Raw genomic sequence first — 22,480 nt, forward strand, 5'->3', positions numbered from 1 at the left:
AGTAAGCCCCATAGGGCTGTAATGCTCTAGTTCACTGTGACAGCTGTTTGGGTTCTACCAGCTAAGCCGGTACACAGAGCTTGTCATTTGAACCTTTAATTAACATGTTTCACACAGTTCCTGGGTCAGTGTTTCTGATCAGTTCACAGCCAGAGAGGCGATGGCTGCAGATGGCTTACAGACTGCTCATCCACAGTAGGACAAGAAAAGACATGACTCTGGGTCAGTTTCTTGGGACTATATCCTCTGGGATTTATTCAAACCTGCAACCACAATGTTTACTAGATGCAATTTCTGTAAGTTCAGTATTCATACGGTGTCTACATACATCTAACGCTGAAAATGTCCAGCATACATGTGACATGGTTGTTCTGTTTGTAGCTGTACACTTGTATACAGTAATGAAGACCAGCTATTTTATTTAGACAATGGGAAAATGATTTAACCCCACAACACTGCACTGCAGGTTTTTCTATCGAAGCGCTATTGATTCATAAAATGACAATAATAACCCTAAAATTCTATCTATTACATTGTACATACGTAATGTTTTTAACATTTCTGTATGACATTCAATAATTCTACATTTTTAATTAATGTAATTGCTCTTCTCACTCTCTGGTCCTTTGTCTACAATTTGACAAGGGTGTCTAATATTAAATTAAAATTATCTCGTAGCCTTGATAGTCTGTAAGTCACAGAATTGAAGATCATTGTTTCTGGGACTGTACAGTAAAAGATCTGGGACTGTGATTGGCCAATCTTTCCGATTGTGTTAAAGCCAATCATTTTTCAACTCATAATGAGCCTAAAATGCATTCTATTATATTATTCATTATTTCTGGATGACGTACAATAATTCTCGTAATTTTGCCAATTAGCTAATCATTTTCAGATGTCATTTGGGTATTATTATTTTTTACTAGTTACAACTTTGTAAATACACATCGTCTTACTCTGGAAAATCCACTGTCCTAATCTTTCTACATAAACCTGAATTTCTCTACTTTGAATGTCTCAAATTCAAAAAAGGTTTCAACAATTGATAAGTGATCAACCCATTCACTGAAAAACTAGTGATATCCCAGCTTTCAGAGACAAAGCAAATGACCTATGACAGGGGCTATAAATAGCCTATGCTTTAGAACTTCAAAGTGGGTCATCAAAACGATTGACGATAGCCAGCTTTCATCTCATACTGAGAATTCTCGTCATAAAGAGTCATTACACTCAATGGACATCAGCACACTCAGGTAACAGATTTTAAAACCACAATCCTGAGAATAATTTGAGTGAAAGGTTAAATCAATTGAGATTACCGTTTAACGGCAGGAAGTGTCGACCTAAAAGCTTAAAAGATCATTTGATTATCTGTGTTCATCCGGACGTTCAAAGGAGTGTGATTTGAAATGGAAAGTTTATAATTGACTTGGATCATTTAGGGGCAGCTGGGGTGTAGAGCTTTAATCATCACCAAAAATCAGAAAGTTCCTGATGTCTTTCCTGGTGACCACTCCTGAAAGATAGGCAAAGAAACCTCTGGTGTGAGAAGATGCCATTCTCTCAGGCCAAATTAAATGGCCTTCTCTCTAACTTATACAGTTATCCTGAAAGCACGAGGAAATACAACAACCCAGCAATAACAGAACCTTGACCAGTATGGCATCTTGGAATACATACTGTATAGATGGAAAATAAACACTGACAACACTGACTAGCCCACATCCCATTACTAATATGTCCTATAACATTTGAGTGCACTCTATTAAACCCTAGTCCACTCTCTTTCATAGCATTCTAGCTCACTCTATTATAGTCCAATGTTCCATTTTAGTCCAATGTTCTTTTTTATGTTCTTTTCCAGTCTATTCAAATCCAGTATTATATTCTGTTTTCGATTCCCAAAAGCAATGTTGCAAACCGCTACTAGAGATTATTAGGAACTCAGAACTATAATAATTTCAGAACTATATTTCTTAGTCATCTACTATATCTTAGCACATCCCACCAGTCACACGAGGAGACCGCTCTGCGGGGCTACACAGGACTAACTACACCAATGTAAGAGGGAGTTCAAGGGAGCTTGGTGGGGTTAGGTACGAGACATGTAAAATACACGAAAGATGTTGAACATGGTAAGGACTCGCGCTGTGAGGTCAAACCAAACAAACACTTCAGACTAGGTCCCCTCAACGTAGGCTGATCAATGATAGATCATGGCCAATGCCACTATGTTGGGGAATATAAAGCAGAGCTACTGGTCAAACCATCAGTAGGTCATACCCTTCGGAAGCAATGCTAGTGCTTTAAGTGAGTGGGTGCTATGTGTTTGAGAAAGATCCACACGGCTGCTGATCTCTCCACTGCTTTGTTGATGGCGACAACATGCTACAGATGATGACAGCAATGATAAGAACCATGTTGGGGAACAACATCAAGGCAAAAAGAGGCGGACCCAAAAGTTCAAAGTCTAACTGTCGACAGGAAGCGCGGGACATTAGGCGAGCCCTGACGCCCACAATCACTTTTCCCTCGAAACAACCCATTAAATCCTTAATGAAGGCCCAGCCCTAATAGCCACCGTCTATCTCGAGGCAGTGTGAATGGGAGGTGCCAGCCATCAGGGTCTGGGGAGGCCTCCAGTTTCAGAGCGTTTGCCAGCTTGACCCTGGCTTGGTGACAGGAAAGGGTGTGTTTGACTGGCAGAGGGGCAGATTGGGACAATCTAACATGGCTTCTGATATTCACCATGGGAAAGGAACAACAGTGGTTTGAAAGTGGCCAGGTGGCCAGCCCCTCCAAAGAAAATAATTATTTTAAAATAAAACAGATTATAAACAGATTCTAGCAGGTTTCCTAGCCGCAATGGCTATATTGCACCAATTACACAAAACAAATTTGCTTTTTGGCAGTGACATCTGAAATGAGTGAAAGGGAGGGGTTTGGCTGAGAGTCTCCTTAGGAGATCAAGGAGACTTTGCTTCCTTTCTTTGCACAACGTTCTTTGTATTCCTCCCAAAATGGGAGGGAAAACATAACTGACAGATATTACTTCTGTGTAAATCAAGATTGTTTTTTAAAAATCTCTCTGCGTTTGACATCATGAGGGAAACCTGTGCCATAGTCCCTCCGTAAGGAGCAATAAATCAGTAGAATCATATTAGTGGTTGTTGGCTTGTAGCCGGATGCGGTGGCAGAGGTATATCGTAAATGAAATGGCCTCTGGGAGCTACAGCATTGTCCCCCTCCAAAACAAATAAAACCAAACACATTATCTTGTTGCCATAGCTTCAGAGGATTTATCACTGAGTGTAGTAAACAGTCAGTTTTTTGTTGACTCAGAGATGAGAAGTAACTGTTACATGTTTTCAAAATATGTCAATTACTTCTGAGTGTTTTTATATTAGTGAGTGTTGCAAAAATCTGGTAACGTTCCCCAGAATGGTCAGGTTTTCCAGAAATCCTAGTAAAAGGGAATAAGCAGGTAATCTCTTATCATCCAACCAGGATTTCTATAAAACTGTGGATTTTATGGAATTAACAGAATTGTACAACCCTAAATAAGATACTGAGACCTGTAATTAAAATGTAATAAATACTCTCATACACAAGGTTTTCGCTATCAGGTGTTTTTTCATTTTCCTAATGATTACTTATTTTTTGTCAGTACTTTGATTAGTCCTTCAGAGTTCCTGTTATTCGGTTTATCTCATGTACTACGAACAGCAATAGCTATGTCATCCATGGTCAATGTCTTTCCTTTCTCTGTATCCAGGCACACTGTAATGAATGGAATGTCGCCTGAGCAAGGCTCCTAGTCTCAGTCAATTTGTGGAAGACTAGGCCCTGGGCTGAGCAGAAACCACTAGAAGAAGACGCCCTTTTGGGGGAACATTTTAATGGCCCCAGGGGGGTTCCTGCGCCCTGTATTGTACAGGTGAACAAGACTCGATTCCTTACTGGGAGAGCGGAGTTAGCAAAACCACCTGCCCCAGCTGTTGTGCATTTTAACCAGGTAGTCTGGGTAACCGACATTCTATGAATTAATGAACTGTTATTAACTGTTATGCAAACAACTGAAAAGTTTTTATTTGTTAAACAGATATGGGGCCCAGTGTGATTTACAAATGTTTTAGATTTCAACAGAAGGACCAGTTACAAACATCAATCAATCAATCACATTTATTTATAAAGCCCTTTTTACAACAGCAGATGTCACAAAGTGCTTTTACAGAAACACCCGGCCTTAAACCCCAAGGAGCAAACAAGAGTAGTGTTGAATTTCAGTGGCTAGGAAAAACTCCCTGAGAAGGCCGAATTTTAGGAAGAAACCTTGCGAGAACCCAGGCTCAGAGGGGTGACCAGTCCTCTTCTGGCTGTGCCGGTGAGATATTAACAGTCCAATTGGAATAATTAATAAATGCATGTGAGCTAAATCCAGAGTCTATTTAAATTTAAACTAGCTCAGAAATATGACCAGATGGACAAGGAAGTTTGTTAATGAGCGAGAGTAAGAATATCAAGGAATTTATTTGTAGTCCGAGAATTTAGAGTACAGCTTTTGATACTTTCTTGTTTTAACAGTAAATGTAATAAGACAGTGATCCGATAATCCAGAATTTTTTGGGGACATTTTTAGATCTACAATATCTATTTCTTATGGTAGGACTAAATCAAAGGTTTGATTGTGGCAATGTGTTGGACCTGAGACATGTTGGATAAAACCCATTGAGTCAATTATGGCTTCAAAGGCTTTTTGAAGAGGGTCATTGGACTTTTCCATATGAATATTGAAATCGCCAAAAATTTGAATACTATCTGCCATGACTACAAGGTTAGACAATAATTCTGGAAACTCATTGAGGAACATTGTGTATGGACCGAGGGACCTATAAATAGTAGCTAGGTAAACCGATTTATCGGCCTGGTTAACTTTCATGAGTAAAACTTCAAAAGAATGAAAATCAGTGATGTGTTTGAGAGTAAATTTATATTTACTCTCATAAATATTAGCAACACCCCCTCCTTTTTGGGCCTCATTTAAGGCAATTAATTCATCAGGCTTTAGCCACGTTTCACATAAACAAATAACATCTAGTTTATGATAAGAGATTAATTCATTTACTGCAACTGCTTTTGGAGCAAGGGACCTAACATTTAGGAGTCCCATTTTGAGATGCGAGGTGATACAGTCATTTTTATTTGTGACCGAGGTGGAGGAAGGCTTTATCTTAATAAGGATGTTTTTGTTAGCACTACCTTGTTTAACTTTTCTTAGCCTGGAATGAGTCACAGTGGCAACAGGTAAAGCTGTACTAACTACTCTGGCTATACTATCGACAGACTCCAGTATGCTAGCAGGCTGGCTAACAGCCTGCGGCCTGACCTACACCCTATCTCATGGTGAGGCTATAGGAGTGAGACTCCTGTCAATGTTCCTAGATAAAAGAAGAGCACCACTCCAGCTAGGATGGAGTCCATCGCTCCTCAGCAGATCAGGCCTGGACCTATTACTGGGAGAGTCCCAAAAAGAGAGCCAGTTATCTACAAACTCTACCTCCTGCGACGGGCAGAACTCTGTTTTCAACCAGTGATTGAGTTGTGCAAGTCTGCTGTAGAGCTCGTTACTACCCCTAGCTGGGAGAGGGCCAGACACAATTACTTGATGCCGACACATCTTTCTAGCTAGTTTTCAAACATACTAAAACAAAGACAGAAAAACAACCTAGATAATTCAGGCAATGATTATTGCGACAACGTATTTTCCGCCATCTCTTTGTTGAGTGCAGCTACCTGGTTTAGAGTGGGGCTGAAACACATTTCTCTTTTAACCTCTTACCCTCAGAATGGACATCAGCTGAGTTCAGGTTACACAAAACCTACTGTGACTCAAAAATAAATTTTTGATGGTTCTGAGAAGAGGCGGAACAACCTTTAAGGCCATCCTACTAGTCGCTGTCTGTCCATCGGTCTACACCGCGTTCCAAATTATTATGCAAATTGGAATGAAGTGTCATAAACATTAAATATTTAGTTTTTCAATCAAACTCATGGATGGTATTGTGTCTCCGGGCTCTTTGAATCACTAAAATCAATCTCAGACACCTGTGATAATTAATTTGCCAGATGAGCCCAATTAAAAGCACACTACTTAAGAAGGATGTTCCATATTATTAAGCAGGCCACAGATTTCAAGCAGTATGGGAAAGAAAAAGGATCTCTCTGCTGTGGAAAAGCATCAAATAGTGCAATGCCTTGGACAAGGTATGAAAACATTAGATACTTGACCAAAACCTAAGTGTGATCATCATACTGTAAAGAGATTTGTGGCTGATTCAGAGCACCGATGGGTTTGTGCAGATAAAGGCACAATGAGGAAGGTTACTACCAGAGAAATTCATCGGATTAAGAGAGCAGCTGCTAAACTGCCATTACAAAGCAGCAAACAGGTATTTGAAGCTGCTCGTGCCTCTGGAGTCCCGTGAACTTCAAGGTGTAGGATCCTCCAGAGGCTTGCAGTTGTGCACAAACCTAGTATTCAGCAACCCCTGACCAATGGTCACAAGCAGGAACGGTTGTAGTGGGCCCAGAAATACATGAAGACAAATTTTCAAACAGTCTTGTTTACTGATGAGTGCCGTTAAAACCCTGGATGGTCCAGATGGATGGAGTAGTGGATGATCCAGATGGATGGAGTAGTGGATGGTTGGTGGATGGTCCAGATGGATGGAGTAGTGGATGGTTGGTGGATGGTCCAGATGGATGGAGTAGTGGATGGTTGGTGGATGGTCCAGATGGATGGAGTAGTGGATGGTTGGTGGATGGTCCAGGTGGATGGAGTAGTGGATGGTTGGTGGATGGTCCAGGTGGATGGAGTAGTGGATGGTTGGTGGATGGTCCAGGTGGATGGAGTAGTGGATGGTTGGTGGATGGCCACCATGACCCATTAAGGCTGTGTCGTCAGCAATGTGTAGGCGGAGTTTTGGGCCGGAATCATGGGGAGAGGGCTGGTAGGGCCTTTTAGGGTCCCTGAAGGTGTGAAAATAACCTCGGCAAAGTATATAGAGTTTCTGACTGACCTCTTTCTTCCATGGTACAAAAAGAAGAACCATGCCTTCCGTAGAAAAATCATCTTCCTGCATGACAATGCACCATCTCATGCTGCAAAGAATAACTCTCTGTATCATTGGCTGCTATGGGCATAAAAGGAGAGAAACTCATGGTGTGGCCCCCATCCTCCCCTGACCTCAACCCTACTGAGAACCTTTGGAGCTTCCTCAAGCAAAAGATCTATGAGGGTGGGAGGCAGTTTGCATCAAAACAGCAGCTCTGGGAGGCTATTCTGACATCCTGCAAAGACATTCAAGCAGAAACTCTCCATAAACTCACAAGTTCAATGGATGCAGGAATTGTGAAGGTGCTATCAAAGAAGGGTGTTAACATGTAACTTGCCCTGTTAAGATGTTTGATTGAAATAGCTTTTGATTTCAGTAAATATGACCTCCTAATGCTGCAAGTTCAGTTCTTTACAACCTATAAAATGTTTTGCAACTCTGTTGTGCATGATAATTTGGAACAGTGCATTTTTATTTTTTTATTTTTGGAAAAAATTCTGTTTTCATTGGGTGGTTTGTTCAATGAAATTCAACTTATACCCTGACGGTTGATGATATGCTCACGGTCATTTGCATTGACTATTTTGGAAAATCAGTGTAAAATATCATTTCCATAATAATTTGGAACGTGGTCTAGAGAGCAATGCCTGCACTGTGATGGGTCTGGACGTCCAGTCTTACCTATTCCAGTTGACCATCCCAGACACTCTCTGCATCTCTCCCAGAGCGGCCAGCAGCAGGGACGACTTCCCACAACCAACCTGGCCTACAATCATGGTCAGCTGACCTGAGAGACGTACACACACACACACACACACACACACGATAGCGAGCGGGCGAGAGATGAGGTGAGAGTTAAGTGACAGAGGGAGCGATAGCTATTGCCCCCCAGTGAACCTCTCTAATGGCACATAAAAGCCACAGCATTTCGTCTGAGCCTCACCAAAGGGAACTCTGATGTCAACGTTGGACAGAGTGGGATGTCCATCCGTCCAGGTGAAATAGCCGTTGGTGATCTGGAGAGAAAATGGTTACCACAACGCACTGGTCAACGTGGGGGGCTGTCGGACGGGAGCTGAAATCTTCATCCGCCGACTGACTGACTGACTGACTGACTCACCCTGATGCAGAGGTCCTGGTCCCCCTCTTGGGGCGGCAGGGTGCCCTCTTCATGGCCATAGTTGTTCCATTCCTCCCTGGGGTGTCGCTTCCTGTTCACCACCTTCAGGGGCTGGGAGGGACGCAGGGAGGGTGCGGGGCATGGCTTAGGCTTTTTACAGGCAGACTAGGAGCACCACGAAGGGAGTGGAGGTGGTCAGTGAGGTGAGGTGTGGTGAGGGCAGGAAGGGGCAGGTGGTGGAGAGAGGTGAGTGTGTGTGTGGCTACTCGCCACAGCCTGGTATCTGTGGTTGTGTGTGTGTGTGTGTGTGTGTGTGTGTGAGTATTTCCCTACTCACCACAACCTGGTATTTGTGGTGGTGTGTGTGTGTGTGAATGTGTCCCTACTCACCAAGCCTGGTATTTGTGGTTGTGTGTGTGTGTGTGTGTGTGTGTGAGTGTGTCCCTACTCACCACAGCCTGGTATTTGTGGTGGTGTGTGTGTGTGTGTGAGTGTGTCCCTACTCACCACAGCCTGGTATTTGTGGTGGTGTGTGTGTGTGTGTGTGTGTGTGTGAGTGTGTCCCTACTCACCACAGCCTGGTATTTGTGGTGGTGTGTGTGTGTGTGTGTGAGTGAGTGTGTCCCTACTCACCACAGCCTGGTATTTGTGGTTGTGTGTGTGTGTGTGTGTGAGTGAGTGAGTGTCCCTATTCACCACAGCCTGGTATTTGTGGTGGTGTGTGTGTGTGAGTGTGTCCCTACTCACCACAGCCTGGTATTTGTGGTGGTGTGTGTGTGTGTGTGTGTGAGTGTGTCCCTACTCACCACAGCCTGGTATTTGTGGTGGTGTGTGTGTGTGTGTGTGTGTGAGTGTGTCCCTACTCACCACAGCCTGGTATTTGTGGTGGTGTGTGTGTGTGTGTGTGTGTGTGAGAGTGTGTCCCTACTCACCACAGCCTGGTATTTGTGGTGGTTGCTGGGTCCAGGCGTTATGGTAAGCTGAGGCTCCTGCTCATCCCCAATCTCCTCAGTACTGAAGAACTCACTTAACTTCTGAGCACTGGTGAAAAGAATATATCCACCTTCAACATTACAATCATTCTGTCGAGAATATCGGCACGTTTCCACAATCTTCCAGTTTTACGATAACAGATGCTTTTCCCCAGAGCAAGTTTCAATTAGGAAAGGTTACTGTCCAATTTATGAGTTGGCCACAGTTATAAAAAGAGGACAAATACAGAAATCGTTAACTGTCTTGCTCAGGGACAGAACAAAGTTTTTTCATTTTGCCGGCTCAAGGATTCAATCCAGCCAACTTTTGGTAACTGGTCTGATGCCAGGAAATTCATTTTTGCGACATTACAACTGGACAATTACCAAAACATTTTTACAAATCAAAAGTATTCCCTGTTTCAGAATCTGTACATCTGGAAGAATCTAAAGCATAACGGTGTGAAAAGGACCACAAGAAGCCCTGAGTACAAACACAAATACACGTGATCACACGCATAAACCCTGGAAACTCCAACTATATGCTACTTTATCTAGTTAGGGCCATGTCATCTCAGACAAGATATAGTGGGACAATCCAGGTGATATGCCACAGACGCATCATTCATTTGTAGAGCACTTCCTGAACCAGCAATGAAGGGAAATATGGCTGCTGGTTCTCTTCATTACACTTGAGCGGTATATCGAACAACCCTGAAGATCCTCAAAAAGCTGCTGGAGATTAACTCGTTCTTTCAACCATCCATTAAATGTTTTAACGGTTCATTCTTTCAGCTGTGTTGTCTTTGAGTTCAGGTTAAGCACTGACATAAATGTAGCGCCAATGAGGTTAATGGATGTTTGTGTGAAAATGAGCGTTTTTGGTGAGCCTGTTCACGCTCCCCCACTGTGGCTACAAGAGACAGCTCATGTAGCCAACAAACTGCTCTTCATTCAATGTTTTTAACAGACCTGGAACCAATTAAAGCCTCAAAAGGTGACTAGTATTATGTCGGATACAGTAAAATGCTGTTCTAATACGCAAATATTTGTAGCTGACCATATCAAGCTACAGTTGTGCTCAAAAGGTTGCATACCCTTGGAGAATTGGTAATATATGTACAATTTGTAAAGAAAACATGAGTGAGCAGGCAAAACATGTATTTTGTTTCTTATGGGATTCACATTCAACTGTAGGTTATAACAGAATTGCAGTCATAAAACAAAACATGGCAACAAAGAAAAAAATTACTGACCCCTGTTCAAAAGTCTGCATACCCTTAGTTCTTATTACAATGTATTGTCCCCTTTAGCATGAAAAGTACTCACTGGCATTTGGATGTCTTTTTATATCCTTTTCCATTTTTATTAAGTTCCATTACCTTGTTACACAGGTCTTTTCACATTTCTTTTCTGCTCCCCATGGCTCAGTATCTAGCCTTCTCAGTGCATCCATGTGAGAGCTAACAAACTCATTGACTATTTACATAGACACTAATTGCCATTTAAAAAGCCACAGGTGTGGGAAATTAACCTTTCATTGCCATTTTCACCTGTGTGTCACCTTGTGTGTCTGTAACAAGGCCAAACATTCAAGGGTAGGTAAACTTTTGATCAGGGCCATTTGGGTGATTTCTGTTATCATTATGATTTATAAAGGAGCCAAACAACTGTCATAATAAATTACTTTTCACTCACTTTCACTCAGAGCCTTAACTAAATTCTGCACAAGTATGTCTCTGAAAACAAAGCCCCTGCAGTAGTGTAACAGGCAGCATAGGCCCCAGTTCAACCACAGAGTGGCACAGCGAAGATGATACCGTCAAATGTCATGTTGAAACCTTCACAGGGATCATCAGTACATCTAAATTGTAAACAGAGTGATGAACTTGGATTACAGAGGTGAACGGTCCCCAGAGGTGAACAATTAGGCCTGTCACAAAGCGCAAGGCGAGAAGGGAATCAACAGTTTAAGTGGGATGTAAGTGGAATGTTGATCGACGATTGCTTCCCCATTGGCTTGACAGACGCATTGGGCCCTTATTTACCCATGATGCCCTTATTTTCAGTAAACTGCTTTGCGCCATGGATTTTTCCAGTAACTTCAACATATCCCCTGAGGGTCAAAAGCTCAGCAGTGATCTCTCCACGCCGTCTGTATGGATGATGGTAGCGTGGTAACAATACGTGTCACCGTGACGATAAAGCGCTTCTCAAACATGACCTAGTGCACTTCTAATTACAGTACATTGGACCAATGTGAAATATCTTAGTGTAGCTGGTAGATTCAGTAGGCAGTGGGTTTTCAGCATTTGTTGCTTAAGCATATTGATGTTACGTCATGCCAGATTCGAGACAATAGTTAAAGGGATAGTTTGTCAAAAATTAATATTTTTCTCAAAGTTGCAAAAGGGTATTCCAGAAGGCCCATAGAGTAATTTTTTCGAACAATCCATTATTCAGCTCTGTCGCAGTCTGTAATAAGCGTTATTAGCATCGTCCAAATTCATGAATGGAAACGTTGCTAATGTATATTGTTACATTTTTTGCTATATTTTTCCTTTATATATTTCTTTATTCTTACTAAGTAAATGTCTTGTGCCATATCACATTAATTTCATTGTGCAGGATGACACTGTGTTAATCGATGCATTTGATGAATGAACTTTGAACATCTGGATTACCTTTGTTTATAAGTATCGATGTCAACTTGCTGGTGGATCTTGGGTTAATTAAATTCTACCTGTTCTGCAATTTGGACAATACCTCTGCCTCTCCCGAGTTGTACTGTGGGAGAATCAATAGAGCAACTTCGCCAATGAGACATACAATTTTTGCGAGAAACATTTTAATACAGAGGATTGTAAACCCCATTCACTTAGAAGAGGACTAAAGGAGAATGCAATTCCATCAAGTTAACCAGTTCAACCCATGCAGACAAGACAGATTTTTTGTAATACTTCCAATTGCTATGTTATAATACACAAAGTACACGTTGCTTCCAGATATTCTGGGCAAGGGTTGGGGATTAACGTTTTCACCATCGCCCCCTTTTACCTGATCTCCTAGCTTCTATTCGGTAAATTCTTCATCTGTGTATTATGGTTAGAGTAAGTAAGGCTATATCCCCCGAAACAAAACTGACTGGTTTACACAGGAAGAACCTGTCTATTTCTAACTGAGAATTATTTTGATGAATACAACATTTGTCATGTTCTTTGAGGTAAACAACACCACTTGTCTAAGTTTGAAGTGTTTTAGAGTAGTTTTCCGCTTGCAATGCAGCTTTCCGATAAGGGTACGTACGTTTCCATTCATGAATTGGTGCAATGCTAATAATGGGGCTGAATAATGAATTGTTTAAAAAAATTACTCAATGTGCCTGAAGGACCTACTCGGGGGGGGGGGGACTGTCACCGAAATATAATTTTTGGACAAACTATCCCATTAAGGCCACTTGAAGAGCTAGAAAACACAAAAGTAAAGTAAAAATACAAAGTAAAAAGTAATTGGCTTTGTTCATCAGGTGAGTTAACTAAATAACCAGGTAAATGGAGTTCATTTAGTTCTTAATTATGAACTTTTCACACCTGATGAGCTAAGCCAAGTACTTATGAACACTGGGGAAGTACTCTTTACACCTCTGCCAATCTGCTAAACTAATCCCATGTGAAACACACTGAACTGGAAACCCCTCCTCACAATAAATGTCATGAAAGTTAACTTTACAGTATTTGGGTTTTTACCGAACTGGTCGATGTTAAAGGGTGTTGCACAGTGTGCATGTGTATACACATATGTGTATGTTTGTATGTATTGTGTATTACTCTGTGTTTGGTTGTGTCCATGATAGCCAGCTCACCTGACCAGAGCCTTGACTGTAGATCGAACCACACTGGACAGCAGAAACAGGGGGGTGACCAGAATATGGAACAGGGACAAGGAAGCGAAGGCCACAGCGGGTGAAAGGTCAGCATCCTCAGAGATGTGCACGTGGACCACAAACGTCTAAAGGAACATGACGAGAAGACAGAAACATGAACACCACCTCGGCACTCAGGAAATGTGAGATCTGACTCCTGACTTAAGGTGAGCAACTCAAAAATAACGAGTTGACGTCAGTGCGTGCTGCTCTCTGAGCTGTGCTAGCATCCAGTACACGATTCTGCCCTGAACTCTCAATGATCCCTCAGCAGGATGTATGACCGATTCACTGAAAAACATTTACCATTCAGATAGTTTGTGGCGAACTTGAGCATTTCCACTTGAGGGATAAACAATTACAGCTAGATAAGCAAATCACTGTCAAGAACATTCGTTTGTCGTTTCTCCCTTTGTCACTTTGTTTAATTTGTATCCCAAAGGATTGGGGATAAAGCAATCATTATGTCTCTGTGACAGACCTCTCTCGCATTTAAGGACCTCCCCTTGGTGCCTGTCTGTCCGACAGCCCATCTGTCTGCCTGTCTGTTTGCTTTTCTGTCCGTCTGCTTGCCATACTAAATTTGTCCCCACAGTAGATGATGCCCTGCCAGCTCCAGCTACCATACATGGAACTGGGATTGTCAGTGGCCATGTCACAATCGTCAAGTGTATCATCTGTGAAATGTAACTGGCCATCCTAGAGTGTCAACATGTCGGCCTGACTGACTGTTCTGAATAACACCAGTCTAAACCACTAGAATAGTTAGCACTCACTGTTTGAAGTTAGGGTGGAGTTGACCGCTGATAATGAAGTAAATGTTATTTACAACAGCAAGTTACTACACCCTCCAATAGTCAAACAATAAGTGTCTTTATTGCCTAAAATGAGGTTATGTTTCATGGCTTTTAATATGGAAAGATTGGTTGTGTGCTCTAGTACTGACTGCGCACATCTGTTTTTCTGAAAACATAATTTTGCCTTATCTATAAAAGCCACTCCACTGAGAACAACAGCCAGACCTGTGTATGGTCTACAACGTATCTTGGACATTCAGTTGTCAGCAATGAGAGGGAGGATAGATGTTATTAAGCAGGGACAGTATATTGAAGGCCATTTGAATAGCCATTTTTACAAGTGGAATTAATACTCACAGTCAGCACAGCTGCGATGGGGATGGCTGCATTCATGAATACTGAGAAAGAGGACACAGAGACACCATTACATGGCAATAGGGGTCAGATACAGTGCCAACAGTAGAAAATACACTAGGAAGGCCATTTTCACTCAAACGTTTAAAAAAAAACTGCTATCGTAGATGTAATTCGCCATCTGTCCTTGACTTTTTCTGAATGTAACTATTCAAAGTTCCTTTGCCATTAGAATTGTGGCTTTGCTAACATTATCTTAGTTATATGCAGTCTGGAATGGACTTTCCTGGAGCTCCTAAAACAGACCAAATGTACCTTTGTTTGGATGTCGATACTGTAGTCAAAGAAAGAGGAACATCTAAAATGTCCAATTGCCTAGAGAAAAATGACTTCTGGGTAAGAGGGTCAAATGAGGCCTTTCTAGTGCTAATATGCGTGTCTTTCCACAAGAACCTAACTCAACTAAATAGCAGTTGTAATGAGAATAGCTGTAGCTTTGATCAATAAGACAGTCCCTTAAGGATTTTTCAGGATTGTTTGGGTAGATATTTGTTGGTAAAATGCATTTAGAAATATTCAAATTTAATTAGATTTCTTTCCAATTTCTAGTCAAACTTACCATAGGGGTCAAAACTCTGGCTTTATTAAACAATTGCATTAAATAAAACTGCAGTTATTGGGTTCATGTTTGATTCATGTGTGATTGGGTTAATATTGTGAGTAGGGCTATCATGATATCAGATTTTCACTACACAATTATCGTAGCCAGAAGAATTCACAGTAACGATATTATCACAGTATCTATAGAAAAGTCAAATTCATCTTCAACTTTGTTTAATGTGTTTTTTTCCCTCTCTTTCAGCAAATGGATTACATTCAAAATACCAGTGTATGGAGGTGGAGAGAGTCTGTAACCATAACTACATATAAAAAATCTAAGTGTACAAAAAGAACCATTACACTTAATGGATAGTGAAAAGGCAACCAGATGAACTGATAAAAAAAGATCCATAAGGCCTTACACCCAAAGGAGTTTTTGGAAAAATACAAAACATTTTCGCATAGTGAATAGGCTACAAAAAGGCGTTAATTCAAACACTAGTGTATAGGTCCAGTGTATAGGTCCAGACTTGTAGTTTAAGCAAATGCATAATTTGTCCATGAATAAGTTAAACCGAGAGGAGTTTTGGGAAAAATACATTGTCCTTTTTTCCCATGTGAATAAGCAAAAACAGCACATCTTTCCGGATCTCTCCCGGGGGTTCTAGTGAGGCTGACGAGTTGATTACATCACCAGTGCTTAGGTCCAGTCTCCTTGTTTAAGCACTTGCATGGTTTGTCTATAGGTGACATGAAAAAGGTATCTAAAAACCAAGAGTTTTTCTTGGAAAAATACAACTTCAGTTTTGCCTAGTGAATAGGACATTATCATATGTGTATTATTAACATGATATCAATATTTCATTTTTTAATATCACGGTTATCGTCAATACTGGTATATCGCGACACCCCTAATTGTGAGCCTTACTTTTGTAGTAGCCTAGCATGAACGGTCTTAATGTGATAATATTAGCTTAATGTGACAATATTAGCTTAATGTGACAATATTAGCTTAATGTGTTAATATTGAGGTTATTTTACCATTTCTTGTGATAGCGACAGGTGATCTTTTTAAACCCTGGTATGATATGCAGGGAACTGTTCATTTAGCAACAAAAAAATGCTTACAAGACAAAAGGGATGTATAGTGAGAGTGGAAGTAATCTACTAGATATGGATGTGTAGAGAGATTTGAAATAACCTACTAGATATTGATGTTTAGAGGGAATGGAAGGAAACCTACTAGATATGGATGTGTAGAGGGAGTTCAAATATCCTACTAATTATGGATGTTTAGAGAGAGTTCAGGTAACCTGCTAGATATGGATGTGTAGAGGGAGTTCAGGTAACCTACTAGATATGGATGTGTAGAGGGAGTTCAGGTAACCTACTAGATATGGATGTGTAGAGGGAGTTCAGGTAACCTACTAGATATGGATGTGTAGAGGGAGTTCAGGTAACCTACTAGATATGGATGTGTAGAGGGAGTTCAGGTAACCTACTAGATATGGATGTGTAGAGGGAGTTCAGGTAACCTGCTAGATATGGATGTGTAGAGGGAGTTCAGGTAACCTACTAGATATGGATGTGTAGAGGGAGTTCAGGTAACCTACTAGATATGGATGTGTAGAGGGAGTTCAGGTAACCTACTAGATATGGATGTGTAGAGGGAGTTCAGGTAACTTACTAGATATGGATGTGTAGAGGGAGTTCAGGTAACCTACTAGATATGGATGTGTAGAGGGAGTTCAGGTAACCTACTAGATATGGATGTGTAGAGGGAGTTCAGGTAACCTACTAGATATGGATGTGTAGAGGGAGTTCAGGTAACCTACTAGATATGGATGTGTAGAGGGAGTTCAGGTAACCTACTAGATATGGATGTGTAAAGGGAGTTCAGGTAGCCTACTAGATATGGATGTGTAGAGGGAGTTCAGGTAACCTACTAGATATGGATGTGTAGAGGGAGTTCAGGTAACCTGCTAGATATGGATGTGTAAAGGGAGTTCAGGTAGCCTACTAGATATGGATGTGTAGAGGGAGTTCAGGTAACCTACTAGATATGGATGTGTAGAGAGAGTTCAGGTAACCTACTAGATATGGATGTGTAGAGGGAGTTCAGGTAATCTACTAGATATGGATGTGTACAGGCAGTTCAGGTAACCTACTAGATATGGATGTGTAGAGGGAGTTCAGGTAACTTACTAGATATGGATGTGTAGAGGGAGTTCAGGTAATCTACTAGATATGGATGTGTAGAGGGAGTTCAGGTAACCTACTAGATATGGATGTGTAGAGGGAGTTCAGGTAACCTACTAGATATGGATGTGTAAAGGGAGTTCAGGTAGCCTACTAGATATGGATGTGTAGAGGGAGTTCAGGTAACCTACTAGATATGGATGTGTAGAGGGAGTTCAGGTAACCTGCTAGATATGGATGTGTAGAGGGAGTTCAGGTAACTTACTAGATATGGATGTGTAGAGGGAGTTCAGGTAACCTACTAGATATGGATGTGTAGAGGGAGTTCAGGTAACCTACTAGATATGGATGTGTAGAGGGAGTTCAGGTAACCTACTAGATATGGATGTGTAGAGGGAGTTCAGGTAACCTACTAGATATGGATGTGTAGAGGGAGTTCAGGTAGCCTACTAGATATGGATGTGTAGAGGGAGTTCAGGTAACCTACTAGATATGGATGTGTAGAGGGAGTTCAGGTAACCTGCTAGATATGGATGTGTAGAGGGAGTTCAGGTAACCTAGTAGATATGGATGTGTAAAGGGAGTTCAGGTAGCCTACTAGATATGGATGTGTAGAGGGAGTTCAGGTAACCTACTAGATATGGATGTGTAGAGGGAGTTCAGGTAACCTACTAGATATGGATGTGTAGAGGGAGTTCAGGTAACCTACTAGATATGGATGTGTAGAGGGAGTTCAGGTAACCTACTAGATATGGATGTGTAAAGGGAGTTCAGGTAGCCTACTAGATATGGATGTGTAGAGGGAGTTCAGGTAACCTACTAGATATGGATGTGTAGAGGGAGTTCAGGTAACCTATTAGATATGGATGTGTAGAGGGAGTTCAGGTAACCTACTAGATATGGATGTGTAGAGGGAGTTCAGGTAACCTACTAGATATGGATGTGTAGAGGGAGTTCAGGTAACCTACTAGATATGGATGTGTAGAGGGAGTTCAGGTAACCTACTAGATATGGATGTGTACAGGCAGTTCAGGTAATCTACTAGATATGGATGTGTACAGGCAGTTCAGGTAGCCTACTAGAAATTGATGTATAGAGGGCGAAGGCCTGCAGGCTGGTCAGCTCCTTGCCCCTGGTCTCCTCCACACTCTGACAGAAGATGTGTTCCCAGGCATACAGCTTCAGCAGCTTGATGCCACGCAGCAGTTCATTGGTCTTCTTCAACCTCTCACTGGAGTATTCCTATAGGATGACATGAAAGTACAATACTCATATAGGATAATACTCATGTAGAGGACTGTGATAGGATAATACTCATGTATAGTACTGTGATAGGATAACATGGAGGTACATTACTCATATAGGATAATACTCATGTAGAGGACTGTGATAGGATAATAATCATTTATAGTACTGTTGATAGGTTTATCCACATATAGAGTACACCTTTGGATGACACATATGTAGAGCACTCCTGTGGTATAATACAGATTACACAAATACGGTACTCGAAACACAAAGTGTTTAAAGTTGTGTACGATGAATATTCAGGAGTTATTCCACACTAAGAATGGTGATAAGAGAATAAGACAGGTCATTTTTCTGTCAGCTGTCCTGTCAGAACATAATAATCCTCTTTAAAAAAATCCAATATTTAATATTCCAGAATTGAGCCAGTAGTATACTTGGTGTTCTGGAAAGGAGCAGTGTGAAGTGGAAAGGAGGCAGACCAAGCACAAAGACATGTTACATAACTAATTGGACAAATTATGGTTAAAAAACGAGTGTGTCTGTGTGTGTGTGCGCACGTGTGTGTTGGTTCATTTGTACTGTATCACACACTATGATTCAGCAATACAGCCTATCCTAATCTCAACAATGAGGGTAAAATACATCCTAGCAGAAAGTTTGCCAAGAAGCAAGTGAAGTCGTTCTCCTTGGAACAGCTACTGGGCTGACAGCACAGTCTGTTAAACTGCTAACTACCTACTAATGTGTCTTGTATTCTCACCAAAGTGCTCTTCTGTGCTTGAGACAGCTTGGTGGCCACGAAGTACTGGACAGGGGCCAGCAAGGCAATGACCGTGGCCCCGATTAAGGCACTGATCCCCAGGAGGTAGTAGAGAAGAATCACCCCCACAATGATCTGCAGGACGTAATACAGAATGTTGCTTAGCTGTTTTCAACATTGGGAGTTCTGTGGAGACTGTGGAGATCAAGGAACATTAGATTGTACACACAGTCGGACATTTAGTGGAAGATGAATGAATTCAATTTAGTGGAAGATGAATGTTGGAGGCGCGTCAGGTCTCTTCCTCCCTCTAGTTGCCTATTCCTCCCACTTCCACCTCCCTTTCTCCATTTCTCTCTGTCTGTCTCCTTCTAACACACACAAACACAAACACACACACAAACACAAACACACACAAACACAGGAACAGACAGAATATGCCATTTATGTGATCCCCTTTGACATTGAGAAATTGGCTGGTTGATCTGCCAAGATGTCTTCCTGTTGGACATGTGAGGATTACAGCGAACTAGATATTAGTATGCAGTGAAGTCCCTGGGTACTGACATACAGGGAAAAATGCCTCGCTTCAGATCTGTATTATAACTAAATGATCCCTTCAGTTGTACAGTTGTAACCGCTACCCAATGAAAAACTGAGATAACCCACAAAGCAGACACACATTGAATGATTGGGTGTCTTAGGGAGAACAGTGTTGTACAGAAGTACAGCTCCCGATTTATAGAAGCATTGTCCATGTACTGGAAATGCACAGTTTAAACTGCACTGGGCTATGCCATGGCAGAAATAAAGACAAATGGTGACAGATGAGTCTCGCCGTGTGCCTCTACCTAGCCAAGGCTTCAAGTCCTACCTGGGGTTGGCGTTTTCAAAGTAACAGCGCGATTCACACATCCCCATGAGGGGGAGGGAGCACAGCGCTAAGTGATGGATGTGAAAAGAAATGCCAGCTATGAAATGTCTCTTTCTTAATGGGCACCCCTTTTTTCATTTTCCCCTTTAAAATGAAATGGTTGTATTTATCCACCATTGAGAGTAAAAATAACTCAGCTGCTTGCCTGGGTTGTCCACAATTCAACAGTGACACTTCTGTAGGTTTAATTAGAATTATGCAATAGTTTTTCAAGTGCCAGTGCGTGTCCTGAATTCGGGCTAGGTAGCACTGTGTACTAAAAATGTAAATGGTGTTCATTTTATAGACAAAATATATTCCAGGTACACAAAAATAACAATTTGAAGCCAAGCCTCCAGTCACTTGATCTGTTAGATCATAACCACACAAAAAAAAAACAGCAACATTAAACCAATGGAATTGTTTAGTGGCCAAACTGTTGGGTCCAAATAAATCAAATTGTGTTCCATCCACATAAACCAAATAGAGTGGTTTTTCCTACATTTTTAACATAAACTTGTGGAAGACTTGAGTAAACCCAAGGTTGGAACTACATCCGCAGTCTGAGACTTGAGACACACCGAGACTCCATTATAAAAGCAGAGGATAGACTGGCAGCAGTAAGTGAGGACCCATGCTGTCAGGACGAGAAACGGAAGCTGTTTTCCGATATTATGGTGGTTAATCATCTGGGATTTGACCAGTTCCTCTTGTGCTGTTGAACAGAACCTCAATACAGTATGTACGAATGGCTAGTTTCAATCCGCTTATTCAGTCAATCACTCTCTCAGCCAACTGTGACTTAGTCCTTCATGCCCCTCCCCCTTTATAGTCAGAGTGAGCATATGAGGTGTACAGCCAACCAAGGGCCTTGAGGTTTTTCTTGCAGCTCGACTGTTGCATGTGTGTGCAAATGCCAGTAAACATGTTTATGTTGTTGTTAAAATAAATGTCATAAACTTTCTAAGTAGCAATAAAGGTCACGCTTTATCCGTTGAAGTGTGGGTCATTTTAGTCCATATATTCCAGTATGTACTGTATAAATGTATGCAATGTATGCAAAGCCAGTCTGTGTGTCGTAACTGATTGCTCAACTACACTGCTCAATTAACGGAACACGTTATCGTCACAGTATAACACTGAGTAAATTAAACTACAGGGATATCAATCGGTCCAGTTAGGAAGCATAAGCAATTGTGAATCAATGTCACCTGTTTTGCTCCAAATGAAAGTGATAACAGGTGAAGTGAAGAGGCAAAAGCAAGACAACCCCCAAAAAGGGAATGGTTTTGCAGGTGGTGGCCACAGACTATTGCTCTCTCCTTATCCTTCCTGACTGATCCTCCTCTAGTTTTGCGTTTGTCCTTGTCACAACTTACTGGTAGCATGAGGTGTTACCTGCAGCCTATTCAGGTTGCACAGGTATTCCAGCTCCTCCAGGACGGCACATCCATACGTTGCCGTCAGAAAGGTTTGCTGTGTCTCCCAGTACAGTATCAAGAGCATGCTGGTGATACCAGGAGAAGGGCTGTTACACAAGGAGAGCTGGAAAGGGCCATAGAAGGGCATCAACCCAGCAGCAGGACCGGTATCTGCTCCTTTGTGCGAGGAGGAAAAGGAGGAGCACTGCCAGATCCCTACAAAATGACCCCCAGCGGGCTACTGGTGTGCATGTTTCTGACCAAACTGTCAGAAACAGACTCCATGTGGGTGGCATGAGGGCCTGACGTCCTCTAGTGGGACCTGTGCTCACTGCCCAGCACCATGCAACTAGATTGGTATTCGTCAGAGAACACCAGAATTGGCAGGTCCACCACTGGCGCAGGTCCACCACTTCACAGAGGAAAGGTGCACATGTGACAGGTTTACGGAACACATGTGACAGACGTGAAAGTCTGGAGATGCCGTGGTGAACGTTATGCTGCCCGCATCATCATCCAGCAGGACCGGTTTGGCGGTGGGTCAGTGATGGTCTGGGGAGGCATATCCTTGGAGGGTCGCACAGACCTCCACATGCTCAAGTTCCCCAGACCTGATTCCAATTGAGAACCTCTGGGACGTTATGTATCAGTGCATCCAACGCCGCCAAGGAGTGCCACAGACTGTCCAGAAGCTCACTGATTCCCTGATCCAGGTCTAGGAGGAGATCCCCCAGGACACCATCTGCCATATCATCAGGAGTATGCCCAGATGTTGTTGGGAGTGCATACAGGGACGTGGGGCCCATACACACTACTGAGTCACATAATGAGCTGGAACAGCCTGTGATTTAAATTGTTTACTTATATTTTCGGTGTGAGTTTGAATCCAGCCCTCAATCGGTTTGGTTTCCAAACGAATTACACAATGTACAGCATAGATTTTGATGTTTAATATGTTTTGTTCATCGAGACCAAATCTGTGACTTCAGTGTTCCCTTAATTTGTTTGAGCAGTGTGTTGTCTATTTAGAGGTTGTAAATACGTTTGTAAATACGTA

At 41.9% G+C, this 22,480-nt stretch overlaps 1 protein-coding gene across 7 annotated transcripts in view; it reads right to left on the reverse strand.

Moving 5' to 3' along the window:
• Window positions 1-22,480, reverse strand: part of abcc8 (ATP-binding cassette, sub-family C (CFTR/MRP), member 8) — a 91,090-nt gene that overhangs the window by 28,176 nt on the left and 40,434 nt on the right. For all 7 annotated transcript variants that reach the window (XM_034288298.1, XM_034288297.1, XM_034288299.1 and 4 more), the window contains 8 exons: window positions 19,090-19,224; window positions 18,158-18,320; window positions 14,283-14,323; window positions 13,069-13,214; window positions 9,168-9,276; window positions 8,236-8,346; window positions 8,059-8,131; window positions 7,797-7,902 (listed from right to left, as the gene is read on the reverse strand). In XM_034288298.1, coding sequence (XP_034144189.1) covers window positions 7,797-7,902; window positions 8,059-8,131; window positions 8,236-8,346; window positions 9,168-9,276; window positions 13,069-13,214; window positions 14,283-14,323; window positions 18,158-18,320; window positions 19,090-19,224 — 884 coding nt within the window. The remainder of the gene's footprint in view (window positions 1-7,796; window positions 7,903-8,058; window positions 8,132-8,235; window positions 8,347-9,167; window positions 9,277-13,068; window positions 13,215-14,282; window positions 14,324-18,157; window positions 18,321-19,089; window positions 19,225-22,480) is intronic.

This window comes from Esox lucius, chromosome 19 (genome assembly GCF_011004845.1).
Source record: "Esox lucius isolate fEsoLuc1 chromosome 19, fEsoLuc1.pri, whole genome shotgun sequence".
Taxonomy (NCBI): Eukaryota; Metazoa; Chordata; class Actinopteri; order Esociformes; family Esocidae; genus Esox; species Esox lucius.